Here is a 27008-nt window from a genome sequence, read left to right on the forward strand (position 1 = left end):
ACCTCTTTTGTAGCACTCTCTTAAATAATCAATAAAACCAGTCTTGTTACACTTGATAAACTGACCCCTGAAATTGGAAATTATTATCCCCTCTTTACCTGATATTCAATGTCCTTTTTGTTGCATACACTGTCATATGTGCTGGGAATTATTCTGTCTTTGGCTAATATTAAATAACTGTTTGCTATGGCAACATGCCAAAATAGCCAACTGAAGATTTATCAAGCCTTATTGACAGGGTATGTGTGTAGAATGCAAGTACAATAAAGTTCAGTACCCATATAAAAAAGGTACAGTATAGTGGGTGACAAGAAAATATTCTTAATCAGATTCACTACTATACAGCTTTGACTTTCAGGAGCTATTTAAAAAAAAGAGAATTGGGGGATAGCTAATGTGATCCAACAGTGAGTATCAATCTAACAAACAACATCTTAGATGAATCAGACTGAATGCGGATACCACTGTATAAAATAAAATTAAACCAAATTAAAATACAATTGGTATGTCTTCTTGTTGTTTAATTTTATAGCCTTTCCCAGTATTTCAAATTGAATTGCTTCATATTTACCACTATTCCCTGCACTGTTAATGGAGGGAAATCAAGTGCAATCAGATCTATGACTCACAGTAAAACACTTGGCATTTCTCCAGGTTTGGCTTCTTGTGCTAGGCCTCCAGTTTTGCTCTTGCTCCTAGAAACAGTTCTGATGTAATATTTAAATGAAGTTGTCATGTTTTGCAGTTGAGCAAATAAAACGGGCACCCCAGAGGAGCACCAGCTCCCAAAGTTTGAATCCTGTTTCAGTCTCTGCCCTGCCATATTCAGCGGCTTGCTTGTGTTGCTTTCTTTCCAAATGGCCAGTCATTATCAGGAGGCTTTCCCGAATTGTTGTTTATACCCTTTCTTGCTCTGTCGCAGAGGGCGGCACATCGACCCCTCTCAACGCAGAGACAGGAGCCGTGCTGTTGGAGGTTATTGACCTGCTTGGCCGTCTTGAAGCTGACCGCCAAGAGGCAGAAGAGGCTTTGAAGAAGGAGAAAGAGCGAAGAAGAGCACTTGGGGAGAAAATCGATCGCCTGTCACTGTGGAGGCTGCAGCAGCTCCCAGCTGCAGTGCAGAAAGGTAGTGCTGCTAACACCACAATACTATTGTTTGTGTTGCCTTCAGCTGTCATGGAGAGTAAGAAAACAATCAATGCCTACATACTGTAAGCCAGCACCACTTGTGATTCAAGTATTCCGGCTCACCATGTTGACTGTCTGTTTTGTGGACACAAGTAAAAAAGAAGGGCTTCTAGTAATCAATTACAGTAAATGTAGTTTCTTAATAATCCTGGTCAATATACTGTAGGTTTTGTGTTAGTGTAAGAAAGCAGCATTGTAGGTTGTGAAGTGTGGCAGGGGAATATGTACAGTACATCACAGTTTCATTCTTTGGAGTACTACTTTTATTACAAGTAATTGGTATTTTGCCAAGGGTTAAAATTCAGGGGTTACTTATTCTGTCTGCTTTAATGTTTAACTTCTATTGTACTGTATCACATAAACATTTAAATGAATCATGTACAGTAATGTATAAATCTTAATTTTCAGAAAACATGAGTATTTAGTTTTATGAATAATATTTATGCATACGTTAAATAAATAGGATAATTCTTCAGGCTACAGATACATACATTTAATTTAAATTTAATATAATTAAATGCACTTCAGGATGGCCTTTTCCCAGAGTTTCAATTGTTTTGAAGTGTTTCATTCTTTTATTTCATGTTTGTTTCTCTTATTATTATACTTTGCATTGATAATGATGTGCGATTAGATCTCATCCTTACAACAGATGATGTGATGTGTCCTCATACCTCTTTGAACCATTCTGTTTAAACTACTTAATGGAGTTGTCACTGAATGTTCAGTTGAACAAATCCCAGCACAGCAGAAGAGTGAATCTTGTACAAAAATATATGTAAAAATACTGTAAACCCTCAGTTTAACAGAGTAATAGAGGGAAGAAGTTTCCTTTATTGAAAATGTCCAATAACTCACGAAGGATGTTTTTTTCAGCTGCCAAATAAACTATTACAAGATAAATAAATATATATGTATTGTACATCTTCTTTCTGTATCTGTTGACTTATTTTTTAACAATTGCAATCAACACAGTTGTTGTTTTATTTTTAATTAGCTAAAGCATACAATGCAGCAATACCCATTGTAAGCCAACTGCCTACCCCTATACCAATTTTCCTGTACTTTGTCCTTTATTGTGTGGGGGGGGGATTCCTCTTCAGCAGATTTTGTCTGTGAAACCGAAGACTGTTCAACCAAGAGTTTACTTTATTAAAGTCTGACAGCTGTTTAACCATGTGAAAAATTCACAACATTCTTGTGGAAACAGGATCATTGTGGCATATTAAATGTATCCATGAGACAAAGGTTAGGAACCCTGTTGTCACAAAGGAATAACCTGAGATCATGAATGGTAAGAGAGCAGTAAATCATTGCCTCTAAGTTCTGCCCATGTAATATCTATCAATTTAAAAGACCCCAGTAATTTAAGAGCGAATCTATGTTTCATTGGACGTAGATGCCAACAATGGAACTATGTAGTTAAATTTGATTGTGTTGTGCATTTCTTTCTATTTAACAGAACATGAAGCCTGTGTCCGAGACATCAGCGAATTGCAGTGGCATCTTAAGTTCAAAAAGGAAAGACTGCAACACGTGAAAGATCGGATGACAAAGGCTGAAGTATTGAACCAGAGGCTGTGTGAAGACATTGACTTTGTGAAGAAACATGGTCCACTTTTGAAGGGAAAGCTGGAAATGGAAAGCAGTATAATGAACCAGATTAAATGTGCTCAAGATGAGGTATTGCTGTTATGATTACTTAGCATTAAGTACTACCATTTTTTAAATATAAATATACTTTTACATATAAAAGTTGTATTTTGTACTGTTTGCTTTTCCTTTCCTTTTAAAATATTTATAATTATATAGTGGATACTTTCTAAAAGAACTACTGTAGCCATTTTCTTACAACTGGCATGTGTAGAAAATTCTGAATAATTGTTCATTAACTTCTGAGAAACTACAGAGAAGAAACTACAGATTCATAATGAGCTTGCATGGGTTCAGTCAAATGAAATACTAACACATAACATTGGCTTTTGTGCTGATACTGTACCTTACATTTCCTAGCATGCAACCCAAAATGTATGCAGATGATGTGAAAAACCTTGCATAAAACGCATTGAAGAAAAAAACCTCTACTATACAGTATGTTAAACTTGAATCGGAATGTGAAAAATTAGTCATGTTTCATTCATGTTACTTTTATTAGAGGGGTCACATAGTAACATGATACCTAGAGCTACATCTTTGCAGCTCTCGGATCATGAGTTCGATTCTGTGAGGGGTGCCTTCTGGAGTCTGCATGTTCCCCCTCTCCCTTAATCTGGACACCCTGTTCCCATTCTAGTTTCCTTAATCGTGCTTACTGGCTAGGGGTAATTAGTCTATACTGTATTAGTAGAGTGTGTTTTTGTAAGTGTGATCTTGTGTGTCCTGTAAAGGATTGTTTGTGTTGCAGTGCCACTGTGCACTGTGCTTGTACATTAGCATAGGCTCTGGACTACCGCAGTTCTTAACAGGAATTAGTGGCTTTCTGATAATGAATGGATAGATGACTGTAGTAGAAGAACATAAAAAAGTAGTGTTATGAGAAAAAAAGTGATTTGTTGACTTTTTACAATGAAAGCAGGCTAGACATATTATTGTTCAAGTACCAGATGAAACAATAAAAAGTTGTACTGTAAATATATTGAGCTGGCCCATTCACAGTGATACCACCATATTCCTAGTGTATGATGAGTGTAATTAGGTATTTATGACGATTCAGGCTGGGATGGTCCAGCATCGGTCTTGCTGGAAACATCACAGAACCACATTTCTGAGACACTACAATGCCAAGCATAATGTCAACAGTAAGGAAGGAAGTTTTCAAGTACATCCAGCTACTGTATTACAGTGCTGGAACAAAAAATGGATAAATGTCCCACAACAATAGGCATGCCTTCTGATGGCAGCAGCCAGAAAACTGTCCAAAATCCACTAAAAACAACCATATATAATCCTGTTCAATAATATGTGAACACAGCAATTATGACCGATGGCCTGAGTGAGTTACACTTCTACCAACTGTGTGTATGTAATGGGGACTAAGCCATGGAACTTGAAGACTTGAAGGTTAATTGAGGTGTGTGCTCTGTTTAGGAATGCTCCATCCACTGCTAATTTAGTTGTTTTACTGCTCTCCTACTACCTGAACAGCACACCACTTTGCCATTCCATAAAGCAGCACAGCTTTTGTAGGAATCACAATTTCTCCATTATAGCTTTGTGCTACAGTATTTTGTTTTGCGTTTCATGGTAACATCCATTTTTAATTTTTTTGTGTTTTCTTTCAGGCCAATGAGACACTGTCAAAGGCCGTCCTTGATCTCGGAAACGCGCAGCAACATTTTGAAGAGGAACAGCTCAGAGCTGCCACAGAAAGAAACGGAATGGCTAAAGAACTTGATGGTATCGCTGACCAATTAAGAGAAATCTTGTGAGTATACAGTACAGTATGAGTTCGCAAAGTAAATGTGTGTTTCTATTCAAATATATGCTCTGGAAGAACAGATAATTTTTTCAAAATATTGTATGTTCCATTCACAGTAGGAATGTATACAGATCAGTTTATGTTGCTATGCAGTGCCCAGTAGATTAATTAGCTCACAGCTTGGCCTGGTGCTTCGCTGTCAGTTGCAAAGGGCACCATAGTTTTGTAAAAGATATGATAAGTGAATTATCTAGTGGAAACTGCATACTTTTTGTATTTTTTTAAATACATTTATTGGGATTTATCAGAGGATAAATATCAGGGTTTTATTGTATAAGAGAATTTTGACTGCAGAATTGATTTTTTTTAATGCATGTTGAACGAGGAATCATTTTGCTCCGCATATAACCCTTACTTTCAGAGGATTTTAAAGATGGATGCTGCAACTTAATTCTTTTTGAGAATCATATCAAACTCTACTAGGTTTACAACTTTAAACCTAATCAGGTGTTATTTCAATTGGATTATGTAGTTCACTGCTGTCAATTTCTAATCCGGCAGGATGATGCAGGTAGGCACAGTCCATTAGCGATAGGCTAGGATCTGGGAGCCCACAAGTCACGTCATGTCTCGAACACTGAAAAGTCATTGTCCTCCATCCTTTCTGATCCTTTCTGTACTGGCAGTTCCGGTGTATCAAGAAAGACATGTCACACCAGATTTAGTGTGAGGAGGCATCTGAACAGTCCTTGTTGTTGAGGATGAGGTGATGTGAGCAACCCCTCAGGCGCAATCAGCAACACTCTGTATTAAAGCTTTCTGTAGACTATGGACATGCAGCTTGTTTTGCTTCCAATGGTGGCCAGTAAATATAATAAAACATTCATAAATATAATAAAATGTCAGTACAACTGCTACAAAAAGATTTTAGGTATATTTTTCATTTGTTGCAGCTCAGTAAACCATATCATACAAACATTTGGAAAGGAAACAACTCCCCCAGTTCATTTCTAGATATGTATAAAGGATTCTTTGCTTTAAAGGTCCTGTGCCCTGTAAAAATCTGGTAATTTCACCAAGTGACCAATTCTCATAGAAAAAAGCTGACTGAGTTCAACTTTATTTTATTTTTGCTAAACATAAATTAAGTTCTACTCTCTTGGGGAAATTAATGGGAGTGTTTAAACTGTTTTATTTTGAAGGAGAAGAAGTATTGGGACTGTTGATTGTTGGTCTTTTCTTGTTGGTCAGTTGTTTGCTGAGTAATTAGGCTCATAAAAGAGATGTGAGTTCAGTGTTTGGAGTGCTCCAGAAGTCAAAATAAAAATCAAAGAACTTTGTGTTAATGAAATACAGACTATTTGAAAACTGAAAGAAAAGAAAAACTCAGTCAGAACCATAGTAGTGAAATTGGTCTGTAGTAACTTGGGGTCAGTTTGTCACCCTTTGTGTGGGCACTTCATAATGTTGCCAGATTCGCACGCATCTGTACATGACTGGTGCCTCACTTGTCATTCTTAATAATGTGACTAATAATGGCAGCAGCAGAATTTATTCTGGAATTTACAGAAACATTTTTCTGCTCATGTAGAAGAATATGCAGTCATATGGCCATTTTAACCAAGGCAGGAGACAAAAAGTTGAAAATCTTAGGCCAGATCAATCTCCATTTTTAAGTTTAAGTTGTCAAAATAAAAATAAAAATCTGTACAAATGAATTAAAATTAACAACCTTTCATAAAATAGTATTTTTCAGTTATTTTTTTCATAAGAGATGCATTTCCCTTTTGTATTTGCAGAAAAGATCTTCAGCAGTTAAAGCATCACTGGAATGCCTATAGCAGCAAAATTGCAGAGACTGAGGAAAAGCTGACACTTAAAGAAAAAATATGTGAATATCTGCTGAAACAAATTCCTCATCTTCGGGAACAGGAAATAACAATGAATGGCGAAGCAAGTATTGCCTTAGATTAACCGTTACATTCTTATGCATATACTATGTTTTAATTTGGTTAGGCATACATTTTTAATTTGTTTGGTAGAGTAATCGCATAATACACAAATGTTTTTCTTTGAGACTGATTAGTTAATAAGATGTTTATTTCATACAAACACTAGGAAAGTGTCTTGTCTGTTGTAGACATTTCCTAAGAATTGACTGCACCAATAAATGAGCTACTGTATAAGGGACACTACTGATTTTGAAAATAATGCTAAAGCCTTGCATTTTGTCTTACATAAGATAACAAGTAAATGTTTGCTACAATTTGACATTTTTAAAATTTGTCTTATATATTTTAATCTTAAAGGGATTTTGTTCTTGTATGTTTTGATATGCAGGAATAAAACCAAACTGAATTATAATGTTATTTAAAATTTAATATTATTTAAAATTCTAGATTTTTGTAAAAGCTGAGAACTACATTTATTATTTTCACATACAATATAGTATACCTTTGAAAATATACCTTTGAAGAGTATTTGTGAAAAAAAATAATGATACTGTACAGTATATGCTTTGCTATTCTGTTGTTCTCTTTCGTAATGACAACGTACTGTATACCATAGGTATAAAGGAGATGTCTGTGTCATCATTACAACAGGGCAATTTCCCCCTTTTCTGTACTCTCCTCTTTTTTCTCTCACTGTCTCCTGTCCACTGTCTTTTCATGTCGGGTTTCTGTAAATACAATTCTTTCTTTTAGGCAGCAGAGTTGAGATTAAAGATAGAAGATCAAATGCTAAAAATTCAACAGTTAGAAGAAGATACTTCAGAGCTTCAGAGACAAATTCAAGTGACTGTGAGTTGTTTTATCCTTATTGTTTAGCATTTAGATTCATTTGGCACGTTTACTGTAGTCAAGTCTTTAAATCCACTTCTTTTGAAAGGAATTTGACAAATTATATTAAAATGTGAAAAATACAAAGAATGCTTATTACCAACTGTGATGTGGTTAAAAGTTATTTTTCATTGAAACTGATTTTTTGTAAATAGGCAGTGTATGTATTGTGTTGACCATTATACATGCCTTTAAAACTGTAATCAGCTGTACTGAAAGTATATACATAACTTACAGTAACATGTTTTACTACACACCTTTAAATGTTGTGTAAAGTTGGCATACTGTAGTTGCTTAGATGTGAAAAGTTTCATTTATAAACAACTGATTCGCCTCTTAATATGACATAGGGTGAAGTACAAGTCTTTTTATGAAGTTTTGTTGCCAAAACGACATATAGAAAGAGACACTTTAAAAAGAAAACCAGGCATTTCAGGAAATGTGTTGTTTAATATATGAGCGACAGTGGTTTCCAAAGTTTAGTTTTTCAATGTAATAAGAAGTCTACTTCATGACATTTGTTTTTATTCATTTCCTTAATTTATTTATTTGTAAGAAAAGGGCTCAATAGGGCAGCTTCAAATAATCACTCTATGTGGTGTTTCAGTTATTGTAGTACAGCAGGGGGTTCACTAATTCACACTTCCTAATGCAGCATACTGTCTGGAACTCACTTAATTGCTTGTCAATTCTGATACCAGTAATTGTAATTCTGGTATATTACTGTCTATAAACAAAGGTTTATCATAGTAAAATGCCAAAACTGAAAAAATATTTTTATTCGTTGCAGAATAAATTTGTGCCAGGAAAATAAATGGCCATCAACACGGTGTTAGATAAAAACATGAAGTCCGCATCGAGTTCTTTTTCTTTTAATTTAAATAGTTGTCTTCCGAATATATACAGTGCCTTGCGAAAGTATTCGGCCCCCTTGAACTTTTCAACCTTTTGCCACATTTCAGGCTTCAAACATAAAGATATAAATTTTTTATTTTATGTGAAGAATCACCAACAAGTGGGACACAATTGTGAAGTGGAACGAAATCTATTGGATTTTTGAAACTTTTTTAACTAATAAAAAAATGAAAAGTGGGGCGTGCAAAATTATTCGGCCCCTTTACTTTCAGTGCAGCAAACTCACTCCAGAAGTTCAGCGAGGATCTCTGAATGATCCAATGTTGTCCTAAATGACTGATGGTGATAAATAGAATCCACCTGTGTGTAATCAAGTCTCTGTATAAATGCACCTGCTCTGTGATAGTCTCAAGGTTCTGTTGAAAGCGCAGAGAGCATCATGAAGACCAAGGAACACACCAGGCAGGTCCGTAATACTGTTGTGGAGAAGTTTAAAGCCGGATTTGGATACAAAAAGATTTCCCAAGCTTCAAACATCCCAAGGAGCACTGTGCAAGCGATCATCTTGAAATGGAAGGAGTATCAGACCACTGCAAATCTACCAAGACCTGGCCGTCCCTCTAAACTTTCAGCTCAGACAACGAGAAGACTGATCAGAGATGCAGCCAAGAGGCCCATGATCACTCTGGATGAACTGCAGAGAACTACAGCTGAGGTGGGAGAGTCTGTCCATAGGACAACAATCAGTCTTACACTGCACAAATCTGGCCTTTATGGAAGAGTGGCAAGAAGAAAGCCATTTCTCAAAGATATCCATAAAAAGTCTCGTCTAAAGTTTGCCACAAGCCACCTGGGAGACACCCCAAACATGTGGAAGAAGGTGCTCTGGTCAGATGAAACCAAAATCGAACTTTTTGGCCACAATGCAAAACGATATGTTTGGCGTAAAAGCAACACAGCTCATCACCCTCAACACACCATCCCCACTGTCAAACATGGTGGTGGCAGCATCATGGTTTGGGCCTGCTTTTCTTCAGCAGGGACAGGGAAGATGGTTAAAATTGAGGGGAAGATGGATGCAGCCAAATACAGGACCATTCTGGATGAAAACCTGTTGGAGTCTGCAAAAGACCTGAAACTGGGACGGAGATTTATCTTCCAACAAGACAATGATCCCAAACATACAGCAAAATCTACAAAGGAATGGTTCACAAATAAACGTATCCAGGTGTTTGAATGGCCAAGTCAAAGTCCAGACCTGAATCCAATCGAGAATCTGTGGAAAGAGCTGAAAACTGCTGTTCACAAACGCTCTCCATCCAACCTCACTGAGCTTGAGCTGTTTTGCAAGGAAGAATGGGCAAGAATTTCAGTCTCTCGATGTGCAAAACTGATAGAGACATACCCCAAGCGACTTGCAGCTGTAATCGCAGCAAAAGGTGGCTCTACAAAGTATTAACGCAAGGGGGCCGAATAATTTTGCACGCCCCACTTTTCATTTTTTTATTAGTTAAAAAAGTTTAAAAAATCCAATAGATTTCGTTCCACTTCACAATTGTGTCCCACTTGTTGGTGATTCTTCACATAAAATAAAAAATTTATATCTTTATGTTTGAAGCCTGAAATGTGGCAAAAGGTTGAAAAGTTCAAGGGGGCCGAATACTTTCGCAAGGCACTGTAAATGTGGGTACAAACATGTTCCTTCTTTTCTAGAGGTCAATGGGTGAAGCTGAGGTCCGTCAGCTAGAGCAGGAATACAACCAGAAACGCCAAGCTCTGCTGGCACTGAGCGAGAAGAACAGAGAGTGCGAACTGGAGACTGAAGACTTCACTCGCCACATTCAGCAGAGGTTCGTGGATGTGCAGTGTCCAGAAAATACTTAAAGGGTTTGAATGATTATGTTCAATAGAAATTTGACACCGTGTCATCGGCAGACGATCAGCATTGCTTCCAAAAATCACGTGTTGTGTTAAAGGTGAATGAAAACAGCCTCACTTATTCTGGACATTTCTGAGCAGTCAAATAAACTTTATTTGGTATATAAAAGCTGGGATATACTATAACTAATGCAAGCAATTATCAAATGTTATTCGTGTAGTGTGGTGTTTTAGTTATCAATTATTACTGCTGCTACTATTGATTGTAGCAGTGCTATTATATTAATGTACTGTACACATTTGTAATACATTTTATGAAGTATTTATCAAATGTGAGTTATACTTATGGTGGTCTTTGTAACTGGTGCACTTTCCACCAGTTTTTCCACCAGTTTGTTTTGCCTGTGTTTGCTACTGTATGAATTTCTAAGGTTTTAACATGCCTTCATATTGCTTTACCATACAGACCAAAGAGATACAGATACATGCTTGGTACTGTATATATGATGCATCATAGTAGATGTTATATAGGAGTGTTTAATATACTGTAGTATTGTACTGTATGTTGTGGTTTATTCATGATCCAAGATAAGAACACAGTTCGTTTATGTTAAAACCACAAAAAAAAATACCCCAACAATAAAAAAATAGAATTAATTCATCATAGTACTATTTTCATGACTATACTTTAAAGATGTTATTTCAGGAAAATGCTGGGAACCAAATTAACAACATAACACAGATTTCTAAATAGTATCTGAACACCTGTTTCATGCTGATAGATGTAATTAATGGTCATGATTTTTATCTCAATTTCCATAAGTTATAATGTTTCATTAAAAGTTGATTTAATTTGTTTTTCCATCATGTGTCTCTTCCCACGCACTCCGCGTTGCCTTAGTGAGCAATCAACTGTGCAGCTCCAGAAGGACAGGAAGAGGATGCTGCAGAAAATCAGCCAGAATGAGGAGCAGAGAGACAGGGTGAAGAAAGAGCTCTCCCAAGTGGCTGCAGCTCATAATGCAACCAAGGCAAAGCTGGAGGACCATGAGCAGCAGATATACGTGGAGGAGCAGAGGATGAGGGTCAGTCAGAGAAGCCAGACACCTGCACTTATGAAACATACTGTACAATAATGAGTACGATTTCCGGGACAGATCTTTTCTAACACAGCATGTGCTTTTTTTCTTTCTCACTAGGAAGTAGCTGAAAACATGAAAAGGCAGATAATGAGTGAAATGAAAGCAATTGCCATTCTAAAGGTGAATATTTTCTTAATATAAATATAAGATTAACAGTAAATCAGCAGAATAACTCAATACTTAAATTTTATTGCCAGTGTTGGCTGTAAGTTTAAGTATGATATTTTGTTTACAGCTTTGTTTTCTACTAATGTGTAGTTACCTGGTTATTTTTGCATAGTTTTTTTTAGCTGAAGCACATTGTTTATAAGGAGGATATGGTATTTCATACAGCAGATGTTTGTGCTGTGTAAAATATTGTATGTTTGCAAAACAGCTTTATATTTTATGTCTTTTGTCTTTAATCCGAAGCTCTTTAAATAACATTTAACGTTTGTAGAAAGTGATGCTAAAACTTTTAAAGTTTTACATTTATACATTTTAGTGATTTGGAATTGCAGGGCAAAATAGCTTCAGAAAAAACAGAATTACAACAAGGTCAAACTAATACAGAAAAGGAGAAAGTGGAAATCCAGAAGGCGTTTGAAGATTCATCGTCTTCCATTTTGGAGCTTGAGAAAGAGGTTGAGGAATTTCAAAGGATGTACAATGAGAACAAAGAGGTAATTTCAAACTGATTTGTTAAATTAAATATGTTGTTCATTTATGAAGAAGTATTTTTTATGTTGTTTTATGTTGCTACTTTATGAGATTTGGTGTAATCAAACATCCTCTACTAGTGCAGTTATCCATTCATCTGTCTGTAGATCTACAGCATATTTGCACAATTGTAAAATTATAAGCACAATGGAGAAGTCTTGTTGTTTTTGCAGGTTTATAGTAGATTTGCAATACCTGTATATGTGAAGAAATGGACAGTATGTCCAGAAAGGTTTAAACGAATTACATGTATTACAATTATACTGCTATAATTGTACACCTAATGTCTTGACACAGATGTCACATACTGTATTCAAAGATGCCAGAATATTACCTTTCTCAATGTGGCTGGGTGGTTTGTTCCATTCTCCTAAAACCCACTGTGCAAAGAAGCACCTACTGTTTTCAGATTTTTCTCTTTTGTTTCCATTTGTGTTCTCTGGTTCGTGTTTCAGTGTCAATTCTAATTAACCTATTGTCCAATGAGTTGGGTTTAATTATAAGCACTTCAGATACAGGTTCTGTCTTCCTCTCTTTAGATAATAAGGTCTTAGTTATTTTAGTCTGTCAGAGTATGATAATTCTTTGTACCTGAGAATGTGATTGAGTTCTCTTCTCTGGAGCAGCACTATCTTTTTGTAACGTGATGACCAAATATTCTAAATGAGATTTAGTAGTGCATTGCACAAACAAAATAATATTCTTTGATTTAATTTCTATGCTTTTAACTATATATTCTAACACTCATTTTACTTTTTATTTGCCTTTCCCCTATTAAAGTTGTCTAAGGCACTTACTGTATAAAAGTCTTTTAGCATTTTAAATAGAGTGTATCATATACTCCATTTATTTCCATAACCACTGTTGCTTATTCAAAGAACTCTAGCAAGTTTAACAAGATCTACCTTTTCTAAACCAATGTTGACTGTAATTTAGTAGACTCCTACTTGCATTGAGATGATCCTCACGTTCAGGTTCTTAGTATTGTTTTCGTTATCTACATTATCCTTCCTAATACACGTAAGACGTAATGGCCTGGAATTACTTGGTGATGGCCACTACATTAGTAACTTAACCGTCACTGATTATTGAGTTTATTGATTAGGGAGTTTTGTTAACAGCCTACATTAACATCTATTTCTTCTTCAGTACAAATGAAAGAATACCATCAGGCACTGGAGATTTGTTTATCTTAAGTGCTTGTTGTAACAAGCCTTTTCTATGCTAATATTTTTAATATAGATTTTTGTTCTTTCTTACCCTAAGGCATGTTGTTGATTTCTTCCATGGTAAACACCTTGGTGAAATATTTATTTAATACATCAGACATTTCCCTTTAATCATCTAAAAGCTTCCCCCTTAATCTCTGAAACACATACTGTTATAGTTCACTTGCCATTGTTCATTTGCTGTTGTAGAAGGCTTATAAAAAAACTTTCATTATTTATTCTAGCCCACATTACAATAGGTTTTTTAGCACGTCTTGGCTATCCTTTATCATATGTCCATTCTTTAACAAAGTTCCCTAATGGTTCTGTCACCTGTTTTGCTTATTTTCTTCATTGTTTGAAGAGGCTAGCTCATTGTAGGCATCTATTACAGTAAGTGCTCCTAACAAAACAATTAAGGAAGCAATGGTTAGCCATGTCTGTCATTTCAGTTTCAGCTAATGACATCCCAGACATTTTGTTTCCAATACATGTGAGAAAAATTAAAATCTCCTGTGATAACCACTTTTTCTTTTACACATATATTTGTGTAAAAGAATACGAAATGACATGAATAAATAAAACTGTATTTTGATTGATATTTGAATTTAATGCCCTATACAAAACTGCTGTACAGGTAGGTCCAACACAACATTAGAATCTGTAAAATCAATCAATATCAAAGTAGCAAGCATATTCCTCAATGTTAAGCTACTGTATCTATCCATCCATTCTTTAAAAGTTTATTTATTATTTCAGCTAAAGCTGACAGCCTCCCAGAACCCATCCTACCTGCACAAGGTGCAAGATTAGAATGTCATGATCGCTAACCCCTCCTCTTAAGGGCGCTCCAGCCCTTCCTTGTTCCCTCCCATCGTCTGCACCTGTTCCCTATTCCTGCTCCCCCTTAAAAGCCAGACGCGGACCTCACTCCTGGTTCCTCATTGATTTCTGCATCGTGAGAGCCCGGGGTCCTGCTGCGTCTGGCTCCGTTATGGTTTTAACCTTCTGTTCCTGATCCCCTGCCCCGCCGGTCCCGACCCGGCTCGTGCTCTTAACCCTTGGATGGATCTCCTGGCCTTGGACTTTACTCTTCCGTTTGGATTCCCCGTTTGGATTTTGGCTTTGTTTGTTCGCCTGGACTCACTTCCCCAGGACACCTGCTCACCTCGGACACGCCCCCCTGTATCCAGACCCTTTCCTGAATGACTTTCTCCCTAGTGTATCTTCACAGTTCCGGATTGCATCGTCTGCATAGGGCCCGGAAAGCACTGTTCGTGACAAGAATTACACTCTGAAGGAGATTCTAGTCCATCCACCTATATGAACAGCCTTTCAGGTAGAAATCACCTATATGAACAGCCTTTCAGGTAGAGATAACCTATATAAACAGTCTGTCAGTTAGAGATCACCTACTGTACTTATCTTTTACTGCTGTTTGCAAGCCATTGCCATAGCCATATCACTTAGTCATCTAAGTTATATAAACAACATTTTGGCCGTGGAGCCTTCTTCAGGTGTCACAGCCAAAACGTTGTCTCTTTCCTTTTCTTTTCAGCATTGAATAAACCTTTAAGTAGGTAGCTGCTTCAGCATGCGGAGGCTGAAGCAGCTACCTACTTAAGTTTTAATCAAATACTTCGTTGGCATTTCAGGAGTAATGAAATCTTGTTTCGAGATTCTTTTTTTGGCTTTTTGAGTCCTGCATAATATTTCTCCTACTTCTCCTTACTCATTTGTCATTTTATATTTTAGTTCAAGCTAACCTTATTGAAATTATATATGAAATAATGGAAACACATAAAAGCAATTCAGGAACCATTATTGATGGTGTTGTACCAAAACAGATAAATGTCAGTGACAAATGTTACAAACCCTTCCCTCAGCAAAGTATAGCTGAAATAAGAGGAAGATCATATCGTTTGTCTTCATGATAGTTTGAAGGTGTGGTTCATACTGTACATCACAGATGTTACCCGCCTCATGGTAACAAATAAAACTAGTTAAAAAATAGCTAAAGCTTAGATTTTCACACCTCCTTAAAACATTCATGAAATTTTAAGGAGGTGTGGATATCTAACCTTAAAATATTTTTGAATTAGAAATAAAAAGTCATGACATGACCGAAACTCTAAACAATGATGTTTCATTAGATCTCTGCTCTTTTGTTTTGCACTTTGTTGCCAAGCTTCAAGTTTGGATTTAAAATTTCTTTAAAAATTGGTGACACTTTATTTGAATGTTGGTGCATCTTTATAATTCTGTCATGTCTGCTACACAAGACATTCTAATTACATACATAATGCTTTACAGGGACATGTGCAAATGACATTACTTGTGTGTGGCAGGCCAGCAGTTTGAGGTGACCTGCCACTAGAGGTCGTTCGGACCTCAATATTCACATGGGGTGAATTAGGTCATTGATTAGTTCATTTTTAAAGGGTGAGAGTCACATTCTCACATACAGTAGTTTTCAGTTAGCCCAGGTTTGGTACAGTATATAAAGGAATTCTTGGTGATAGTTGTTAGATTAGGTGTACTTTTCTAAAGACACGTACTGTATTTGTCCTTTCAAGATGGTGCCTAAAATAACCCGTTTACATGGTGTTCGTCTTTCTGTTGTGGTTTTGTACATGTGCTCAGTTCTCAAAAGCCTGCCTTTGAGAGATTGGCCCATAACAGTGTGCATAACAGGTCATGTTTGTTTAGCATTGTGTCATACCACATTCTGCAGATGATGCTAAAACAAATTTTTATGTACTCTAATATAATGCAGACGTAATATTAATTGCTCATGTCGCTGTATCCATTATACAGCAATGTTCAAATAAAAGCATTAACAAAAAATGTGTATACAGTACATCATTTGTTTTGGGATGTCTTTGGAAGGGGGTGAATACTTTATATACAGTCATTATATACAGTATATGCAGTTAGTTGGCAAAGAAACACCTGGGTAAGTGGAGGTTTCTGGGCTTCTGGTGTGACTTATGTATTAATTAAGTAAACACAATCCCAGTAAAAATGCAGGATAGGACAAGTTACAGTGTACATCCAGGACAGGACACCATTCTATTACAGGGCAGACAGACACAAACACAAACACCAGGGCTCGTTTTCCCAGAGGCAAATTAACCTCCCAGTATGTCTTTGAAATGTGGGAGGAAACCCACGCAGACAGGGAGAGAACATACAAACACCATGCAGATAGATCAGCAGGGCCCCAGAGCTACAAGGTAACAATGTGAACCACTGCACTAGTGTGCTATTCATTCCACTTTGTGCAAAATGTGTTTTTAGCCTTACACAGGTCTTGTTAAATTTTTAATGACTTGTTTGGAAAGAAACAAATGTGTTCTACTGTAAGTTAAATTTAGAAATGCTCCATATAGATATGGATCCCTATACCTTGCAAAGTAATTATAATTTCAAGCATTTCATACACAAAGTTTGTTTAGTTTGACTTCAGGGACATTAGTTCTAGCTTTTGAGAACACATCAGCCACCTCAAAATTACAAATGTAATTGTACAATTTTAGTGGTGTTCTTTACCTATCCAGTTCAGATTTGTAAAGTTGACAGGAGGCACTTCTTTGTGAAAATAGTTGAAGTTACAGTATATTCAACAAGCTACCTAGAAATGTAGTTTAAACCAAAACCATGGCTTTTTCAAGAAATGCTTGGATATGATCCGTTAATCAATTAGTTGCTAACTACAAACAGGAATAGATTGGCAGAATGTTTTACTTTTCTATGAAAACTTTCCCAGTGCATGTGAAAATAATTTCTACAGTTCAAAATAAATTCTACAGTTCTGTCATGTTGAGTATAGTTGTATAATTGTATAGTATTAACTTTAGTAACCAACTGCAAATACTCGTCATAGTCATAAATGACATTCTGTATTTAAATTCTCCATAACAGCCTTGTTCTCTTTAAGATAAATAAAACTTGGTGATAATGTAACATATACAAAAAAAATACTGGTTCCTAGTGACATAAATTTTGTAGGAAGTGAGAAGAAACCAGAAAACCCATAACACGTCTCATCTCCTTACTTCACCAAACTTGTAGCTTGTATTTTTTCTATTCTTAAGTCTTGCTGATTCTCTCAATTTAACTGATACAGTATACAGTAAGAATAAGCACATCTTTACAAAAGTAAATACTGTTGTTGATCACATTCATGCATCTGATTATATTTATTTTTAGGATTAGTTTTATAATGAACATGAAATAAGTAAAGAGCAAATGTTAGAAATAAGGCCTATTTATTTGTGAATTTTGTCATTTTTTTCTTCATTTTCTGTTTGCTCAGTGTATTGAAAATATGAAGAAAAATATCCAGGAACTTGAAGTGCAGCACAAAACAACAGCTGAAAAATTGGAACAGAAGAAAACCACTCTCCTCCACCACTTGAGAGATGTAGAGGTAAGGCTAATCAGATTACAGTAAGTGCGTTGATCTTCAAAATACAGGGATTTGTTTTGATATTTTTTGTAAGTATGCACAAAAGCAAACCAAACCTTTTTCTTGTTATATTCATTTTAATTAATCTTAATTATAGTTGCACAAAGTATGCTTTTAAGCCATTTATCTGCATGCAGAATTTTATGCTTTTTTTTTCTAAATATACTTTTAATCTCAGTAAATAAAACATTCGTTTTACAAATTATGTAGAAAACTCCCTCAAACATCTGAAATATTTTTACAACTTGAGATGATGTGCCATCTTCTTATCCTTGGTCTAACTGTATGAAATCTTATAAAACAGAGAGAACTACAGTATCTGACCTTTCCAAAAACATTTAGTAAAATCTTAAATACAGTACTTATCCAATATATAACTGATTTAGAGATGATTTACTTTATTTTAAAAGGCATTTTGTTTTTGTGTCTTAATAATTTAGTATATACATTATTTGGGTTAATGCTGCATGAATTAAGTGCTCTGAACTAGAAGTAGCATTTTTTTGTAGTCTTTCTGATCTAAGCTTTAAACCTGAGTGTTCCACTCTTTATGTATTCCACATGTTTTTGAGAAAAAGTCAACTACTTACTATTAATAGGTAAAACTAAAACATTTGGATATTTTTAAAATTTTTATTAAGTAAAAATGTAACAGTTTAGTTCTATACCTTCACTGGGTTATTTTCTTTTGAGAACATGACATTTTGGTTGATTTTTTTTTTAAATGATATATTCATGCTGTTTCTTGATAATTATATGTTAAACTGAGCTATGAAGGACAAATCATTTTCTAGAAAAGGTGGAAATTTTTTAGCTACAAAATGTAGATTTTCAAAACCTACCATGACAAATGAGAGTCCCTTTGAGTCTTTCTGGTATCTATCTTTCCAAATGAAGGATGTTTGTTTCTTTTTATTAGCCCTATACAATTTCTTGCATTAGGAATTCGTCTTTTCGCATACCCCAGCTTTTCTCCATGGAGACACAGACAGGGAGAAAAGCTTGGGGTCAGAGCACAGAGTCTGCCATTGTACAGCGCCCCTGAAGCAGTTGGGGGTTCCTCTGCCAGCCACAGGATTTGAACCGGCAACCTTCCAGTCAAAGGCACAGATCCTGAGCCACAGAGCCACCTCTCCATTACTGTATTCTAAAAACACAATACAAAATGTATTCATAAGATGGTAATACTTCCGACTCATAACTACTGTACATCATCAGACAAGTACTATTTTATTTTAGATTTTAATTTTCAAGTAAAAAATACTTTTTTTACCTTTTAATTTTTACATACATTACATTGAATGCTCAGATAAAGAAAATGGCTACATTTCTTACAGATTGCATCAGGATGTCTTGGATACTGCAAATGACATGTGTAAAGGTCCTAAAGTCAGGATACCTTCTCATTAGTTCAGCAACTATTGATCTGCTACTGTCAAAATAAGGTGATAGATATCAAAAGTGTTTCTGATTCAGTATAATACTAAAATATACATAATACATTAAAGATGTTGCATCGCAGAATTGCATTGACATGAGAGACAGTGTAGATTAAAGTAGTATGTTTCAGAATTACTGCACTGCAAAATTATGTTTTATTTTAAATAGCTTTAATACAGTACATGTATGTAGACTTCTGTGGGTCATTTTTATAGCTGGCTGTTAAGATGGACAGACTTCCTGTTAAAACGGTACATAGAACCATGTACTGTAGAGTTTATGATAAGCTGCTGATTGTATAGTTGCACAGTAGATGGCATCTTGCTAATGGTGTATCAAATGCATACTGCAGATCAGCGGAGGGCACATAGGAATTACTGTAGTTTGTTTTCTTTGCATTTGTTAAAGCAAATGTTTTCTGAACAATTTTTTAAAAAAAGTGTCAAAATAAAAATAAACATCAACACCTCTTACAATACTTGTAGAATTCTATATATCTATCCTTTCTGGATTACTGTTATTTGTTGCAAACCTAAACAGATAATTTCCTTATTTAAAATATGCTACACATGATGAAATTCTTTCATAGTGTAGTAACAGTCCATTCTGCAAACAGAAAAAATTTATTATTTCAGATTTTGCCAACACTTTGCCAAAGAGCAGAAGTCAAATTATTTGACTATAAATTGTTAAACAAAATTGTATTATTAATCATCAATTTAAAATACATTTATTTATTAAAAAACATCATAGAAAAAGCAAATGAAACCATCATTTTCAACATTTAATTGAATGTTTTATTTGTTGTCCTACTGTACTTTACCTACCTACAGATGCCCTACCTTAACAGCAAAGGAGTTGCATTTGATGTTCTGTGTAAATTTTGGAAAAGACTGCTTTATAAATTTTCTCTGAACACAGAAAAAAATCAGTGTTTAGACAACCAACATATGTACAGTAATATGAACATGAAAGTGGTTGAACATAAATCTGTCAAGTGGAACCTATGTGTCTGCACAGAAGAATTTAATTTTCCAAGTAATCACTGAGACTGAGAATACCACTGCATAGTGAAATATGTCTTATTTGGTATATTAAAGTAATGTTGCAAGAAACAATACAGCAAATGTGTCTCCAAGTCTTACTGCTGAATTGAAGGTTTGTGGAATTTAAATTATTATGACATAAAGGCAAAGGCCATATTTTTTTTAAGCAGGAGCTTGTGAAAATGATTTGAAGCATAAGTAGAACAGAGAAACACAACTAACATGATTGCGGCTGATATGGTCACATGATTTGAATAATGTGATTTAAACAGGTATTGATATTTAAGATTTTTCTTTGTTGTTGCGGCTTATAGGACATTATGGTATTTATATTTTTTTTAAACAAAAAGCCTTTTTTTAACACTCCAGCCCTGCGTCCAGCCTACACTCCTGCCCCATGTCCATCCCTGTATCTAGTCTGCTCACCTGCCTGGACTCCAACCCTGTGTCCAGCCTGCACTCCTGCCCCATGTCCATCCCTGTGTCCAGCCTGCTCTCATGTCCCTCATCCAGCCTTTTCATCTCCCTACACTGCTGCCCTGTGTCCAGTCTGTCCTCATGCCTCGTGTTCATCCCTGTGTCCAGTCTGTCCTCCTGCCTCGTGTTCATCCCTGTGTCCAGTCTGTCCTCCTGCCTCGTGTTCATCCCTGTGTCCAGTCTGTCCTACTGCCTTGTCTTCATCCCTGTGTCCAGTCTGTCCTCCTGCCTCGTCTTCATCCCTGTGTCCAGTCTGTCCTCCTGCCTCATGTTCATCCCTGTGTCCAGTCTGTCCTCCTGCCTCGTGTTCAGCCCTGTGTCCAGTCTGTCCTCCTGCCTCGTGTTCATCCCTGTGTCCAGTCTGTCCTACTGCCTTGTCTTCATCCCTGTGTCCAGTCTGTCCTCCTGCCTCGTCTTCATCCCTGTGTCCAGTCTGTCCTCCTGCCTCATGTTCATCCCTGTGTCCAGTCTGTCCTCCTGCCTCGTGTTCATCCCTGTGTCCAGTCTGCTCACCTGCCTGCACTCCAGCCTTGCGTCCAGCCTGCACTCCAGCCCTGTTCCCTGCCAGCCTGCACCTCAACCCTTGTCCCAGTTCCTGGTGCACTCCCTGCAGACTGCCATGACGATACGCTGTACCCTACCTGTCCTGGCTGGCTCTGCTTTTATACTATCCAGCTGTGCCTTGTCCCTAATTCTCTCTGTGAAGCAGAGTGTGCCAGTTACTACCCCTGGACTGTGATGCCCTTGCTTCTGGGTCTGTAACGTACTGGTAGGACGCGCAGCATAAAATGAGATTTTTTATTTACAATTACAGGCAATATCACAAAAATGATCTACAGTACTGAAAAGTGGCAAAACCCATAGCTCAATCAGATGGATAGACCTCGGTGGCAAATTACTGTATGTAACGGACACTGACAGTATGTTTATTCCAGAATATGATTCCATGGGTTTCTATTATAATCCATTAGCAAAGAAATTTAGGGCAAAATTGCAACTATAGAAACTGCTTAAGCGTTTCTTGGTTTCTCTGCCCAGCCCTTAACAAAGATTCAGAGTCATGGCAAAGAGTCTTATGTCATGGCCAGAAATAGAGAAATAATAATTTTGTAGTTTATATTTATAGACGCAGGGCAGAAAAACTAATTTGAAAGATTTAATAAATTACCTTTCTCCTGACAGCAACCTTAGCTGCCTTAGTGAAATTAGGCTTGACTGTTAGGCAGCAGTGTGGAGTAGTGATTAGTGCTCATACTGGAGCATCGTGTGTTCAAATCCCACGTGGGATGCTGTTGACCCTTGAACAAGGTACTTCCCTTAGATTGCTCCACTTAAAGCTCTGCTTTATAAATAGATCTCCAGATTAGAATATGTGGCACATTGACCTACAGTACCTATCTGGTAAAATATACAAAAAAGGTTGGTTTGTATTGTACATTACCATCAGAAAGTAAAATTACACCTGAATGTCATGGTAATACTTTGCTGATAGTCGCATGCATATACATTGCTATAATTATCATGCCAGACACTAAAAGATCGATCACACAAAAACATTAAACTTTTCCCATTGATAAGCATATACTGTTACTACCAGGAAATACAGGAACTACAGGCTCTATTTTTAATGCTGCTAAAAGCCTTTTACTATCATTATTTTTTTATAAATGACTTTCAGTTTATACAAAAGACAGAAAATGGTCATATTGCCTTCCGTCACTATAATGCAACAATGGGTATTGTCTTTCACCATGGTGATGCGACTACCAGTAAAACTAATCAGAGACATTGGAAAAGGACACAAAGAGACAGTAGCAGCTTTTACCCTCTTTACCACCATGGTAGTGACATGAATAACAAGCTGTGGGTTATTCATCAAGTCTATAAATAACATGTTATTGCACATGTTAACAGACGTAATTGAGAGGTCATTACAAAGAAAGGAAAAAGAGTTTCTACAATCCTTCCTGTTTCCCAGCTCAGTAAAGATTGACACAGCAGCCTCTTCTGTATCTAGCTATGCTGCTGAATAGGAGGGCTGCTTGTGCAGTGAAGCACAAAGCAAGGTGAAGTGACATCTAATTAATTCTGGAAACAAGTAAAAGCAGTGTGCAGCAGCTCTTTTTTAACAGCAGTCTTATTCATTTTTAAAGAAAGCAAAATACAAGAAATACAAAAAAATAAGGGCAGGGCTCAAAAGAGGGGTTAATTTAACAGGTCCTGAAGAGGAGAATAAGCAACTGTCTTATTTGCAAACAGTATTTGCAAATCCATAAATGATTTAAGGGTATCTCAGTCTGTTTATCAAAACAGATTTTGGCAGCAGTTAGACCCTCAAAAAAGGCACCTTGCCTGAAGACTGGTAGTACAGTAGCATAGAAAGGGCAGAGCAGAGCCTGAGAACCCAAGGAGTGAGTGAGCCTTCTTTATATTCTGAAACATCTGTCGGTTATTGTTATCATATTTGTCAGCTAAAGTACATCTTCATGAACATCTTTATAGTCAGGGGTGCACAGATGAAGTGATGAAGACCCTTTGGTCATAGTAAATTGCTCCACTTTGCTGAATATTTATTACATTTCAAGGAGTTGCCAAAAAAGCTGTAGACGTGCCTCTAAATGTCCAATGAGTTTGCAACTGTAGCGTTCATTTAATCATCTTACAGTCTGTTTAGTTAAAGCTTTCTAAGCTGTCAGCTGATGGTCAGAATCTATTTTAAACACCCTCAACTAAAAAGCTTAATAGTAATAGTTCAAATTTAGTACAGACCACCATGAATTTAGAAAGCTCTAAGGTCATATTGGTCAGTTCCCTGATCACTTACCATGCCAGATGAAAATAATTAGAATGACAGGTTCCAGCATTATAAGAATGGGATTGCCGTGACTAAAATGATTAAGAGGTGCTTAGTTTGGATGCTTTCAAACTTCTCCTTTATTTTAAACATTACAATAGTAATGCAATACCACTTGTATCACAAGTTTCTTATTTGGAACTGGAACATTCCCTAATTAACTCACATGTACTGTATCATCATTAAATTAGCCATCTGTGTCACTACATGAAGGCCAGGTAAGCCTCACAAATACTGCTAAATAACTTTAAAACTCAAATATCTCACATGTATTAGTAACATAATAAATACAAACAATAAAAAATCACTTTTATTTTAAAAAATAGTTTTTACAGTGCAGGAGAATAACAGCCACAGCAAACCAAAACAATAAACCAAAACAAGCGTAGCTCCTGACTAGACTTCTTCAGATCCCTGACTGTCATAGCTGAGCATTTGAGACATTCTGTTCTACAGAATTCAGAGCATACAACAGACCTCAGAACACACTGATGAAAGAATGATCAACTAAAGCATTCTAAAGTGTTCTAGACCAACATTTCTGCATCTAACGAAACACTACACAAAAGTCTAGTTGATGAAAAGCCTTCATCAAAAGCCTTTATGGTAGAGATGGCTAGACTATTCTAATGGGTCTTTGCCATTAGACCTGATTTTTAATATCTATAAGAGGTGCCAGACTGCAATGACTTCTGCTTAGATTTAGCAGCTGTCTTTACCTCCTGCAAAGTTATGAGAGTATCCAAAAGCAAAAACATAGCTCATTTAGTATGAGGCAGTTTCAGTAAGTTTAATAATTTCTAGATCGCTTTTGAGAGTGGACAGATGTCAAGCATTACTCTCCAGAAGTTTCATTTTTGTTGTTTTTCAGATAGTTGTTTCACATTCCAGCTGAAAAATCCAGCTGTTGCAGTTTTTGTTTCCAGTGGAAACGAAAACAATACAAAAGGCCCGAATACAATATTTAGTACCCTCTGATAAGGCTGAAGGATTCATTTAAGGACTAATGGTAATTTTCTAGAAAATCTTTTAAACCCCTATAGAGATTCTTAAAGAAGGCTTCTTCTGAAGTCAGAGGTAAAATCTTAGTGTTTAATTTTTACAAGTGCAAAAAAGCACGCAACCAAGACATGAACAGATAGTTCAAGCTCCCTTTAAATCAATTTTCTGAAGTGAAAATAATTTTACTCCTTTGTCATTGTTTTTCCTGCAACCATTAACATGACACTAATGCTCCATGGTGTCAAAAGACAAAGTAGGAACTGTAACAAGCAAGCTCAACTGATGCTCAAAAGAGCAAAAGCTGGCCCTCATCAATTTACCTGTGTACTCTTTGGACACCAAAAGTCATTTCTGAAGAATGACATATATTTGGTATGCTGGCAGAGTGCCTTTCTACAGGTGTTTGAAACAGGTAAATATTATACAGCGAGCAAAAATATCAAGGTACACTACTGAGTTTAATCTCCAATGTAGTTACTAGGTGGCCGTGCACCTTGTGTTGCATTTTGTGTTACAGCTCCACCTCTTTTGTCTCTCATTTCTCTCCATAATGCAGTGTAACCTCTAATGCTGTATTTGTTACCATTGCACTCTCTTAGCCTTGTTCTTTGATTTAAATGACATTATAATTAGATGGGGCAGCATGGTGGCGCAGTGATTAACATTGCTGCCTCACAGTGCTGTGTCCTGGGTTCAGTTCCACTCCTGGGGTGTTATGTGTGTGGAGTTCGTAAGTTATCTTTGCGTTTGCTTGGGTTTCCTCCTGGAGCTCTGGTTTTCTCTGACTACCCAGGAACATACTGTACTTGCAGGTGAATACTGGCCCTGGTGTGCGTGTGCGTGTCTGTGTGTGGGTGTGCCCAGTGACTGACGGCCCAGGGTGTATCCTGCCTTGCACCAGTTGCTTGCTGGAATAGACTCCGGCTGTCCTGCAACTCTGAATTGGATGAAGAGGTTAGAAAATGGATAGATGGATGGAAAAGTATTATACCTGCATGAGGCAGAATCGCAAACTCCCCCCCCCCCCACGTCTATGAAATTAACTCAAATCTATATGACATATTTAAAATCACTCCAAACTCCAAATAAATTGATTTCTGTATTTGTAACTAGATAACATGACAGTTTCCAAAATAAAACCCAAGGAACAGAAATTTACATAGACATTACCATCGTACAGACCTAGTGAGCAAAAGCTATGAGTTTTTTTCTGCGGCTTTTTTTAATCTGCTTTTCATTACAATTTGCAATCATTCAATGATTTCAACTTCACACACAAATCTAGTTGAACTGCTGCAGTAGTGGCCCCTAGTGGCAGTCTCATTGTCATTACAGCACTCTCAGTGGCAATGTGCCACAGGAATGTACAGTAATTCTGTCAGTAGGAATCAGCTTTTTTATTTTGAAGATGAAGAAATAGGCCTCAAGCAGATACTTTACTTCTACTATATTTTATGTTGGAGTACTAAAATGACATGCTCTTTAACACTAAGATATAGTTTGATTATGAATCTGCTTATTATATGGCAACTCACAACTGGCAGCCCACTGAAGCTCAGCAGGTGTGAGCCTGGCCAGTACCTGGACAGGAGACCTCTTAGGAAAAACTAAGGTTGCTGCTGGAAGAGGTGTTAGTGGGGCCAGCAGGGGGCGCTCACCCTGCGGCCTTCCCGAAAAAAGAGTAGGGGTGTAACCCCCAGTGTCCTCGCCAAATTTCCCATTGGCCCTTACCAATCATGGCCTCCTAATAATCCCCATCTATGAACTGGCTTCATCATTTTGCTCTCCTCCCCACTGAGAGCTGGTGTGTGGTGAGTGTACTGGTGCACTATGGCTGCCGTTGCATCACCCAGCTGGGGCTGCACACTGGTGGTGGTGGAGGGGAGTCCCCATTACCTGTAAAGCACTTTGAGTGGAGTGTCCAGAAAAGCGCTATATAAGTGTAAGCAATTATTAGTCTTTAAAGGGTTTTGTCATCTAAAATGGTGAGTTAATTCAGTCTAAATTAAACAATCAGCAATTTCAAAAAGGATAAAATTTCTCTTGGGACATTAGAGTGGGCTTTTGAAAAACAATACATCAAAAAACTTTATTTTGTTAATTTCTTATGTTTTTATACAGTTCTACAGTAGTCCCGTTACTTTGGTTAAAACTACAGCAACAGACATTTTAATAAAATCGTATTAATTAGGTTGTTTTTAAAATAGTTTTCTAGGATGATTAGAAAGTGCTCTCACTGTCATCAATGCTTTTGTTGCCGATTTCCTCGTCCTTTTTTGTGGGTGTACTATTCTTTTAAATGGGGCAGCACAAGCCTAGAAATTATTTCAATATCCTGCTTTAAATTTCTGGTTTCTACAATTACTAAAAACAGAAAAATGTGTAATTCTTTTTGTTGGTTAAAAGTGGGAAATATGATTACCTGAGACTGCACATGGACCATTATGCTACTCTTATGAGTGACACTGTATTTTCTCATGATAATATAAG

The 27008-nt window shown here is 36.6% G+C and overlaps 1 protein-coding gene across 2 annotated transcripts in view; it reads left to right on the forward strand.

Moving 5' to 3' along the window:
• Positions 1–27008, forward strand: part of ccdc178 (coiled-coil domain containing 178) — a 144226-nt gene that overhangs the window by 14985 nt on the left and 102233 nt on the right. For both annotated transcript variants that reach the window (XM_088642513.1, XM_088642512.1), the window contains exons 7-16: positions 923–1126; positions 2651–2871; positions 4470–4612; positions 6406–6563; positions 7316–7407; positions 10015–10151; positions 11081–11264; positions 11379–11441; positions 11822–11983; positions 17547–17660. In XM_088642513.1, the coding sequence (XP_088498639.1) occupies positions 923–1126; positions 2651–2871; positions 4470–4612; positions 6406–6563; positions 7316–7407; positions 10015–10151; positions 11081–11264; positions 11379–11441; positions 11822–11983; positions 17547–17660 (1478 nt within the window). The remainder of the gene's footprint in view (positions 1–922; positions 1127–2650; positions 2872–4469; positions 4613–6405; positions 6564–7315; positions 7408–10014; positions 10152–11080; positions 11265–11378; positions 11442–11821; positions 11984–17546; positions 17661–27008) is intronic.

This window comes from Lepisosteus platostomus, chromosome 8 (genome assembly GCF_059453375.1).
Source record: "Lepisosteus platostomus isolate fLepPlt1 chromosome 8, fLepPlt1.hap1, whole genome shotgun sequence".
NCBI lineage: Eukaryota > Metazoa > Chordata > Actinopteri > Semionotiformes > Lepisosteidae > Lepisosteus > Lepisosteus platostomus.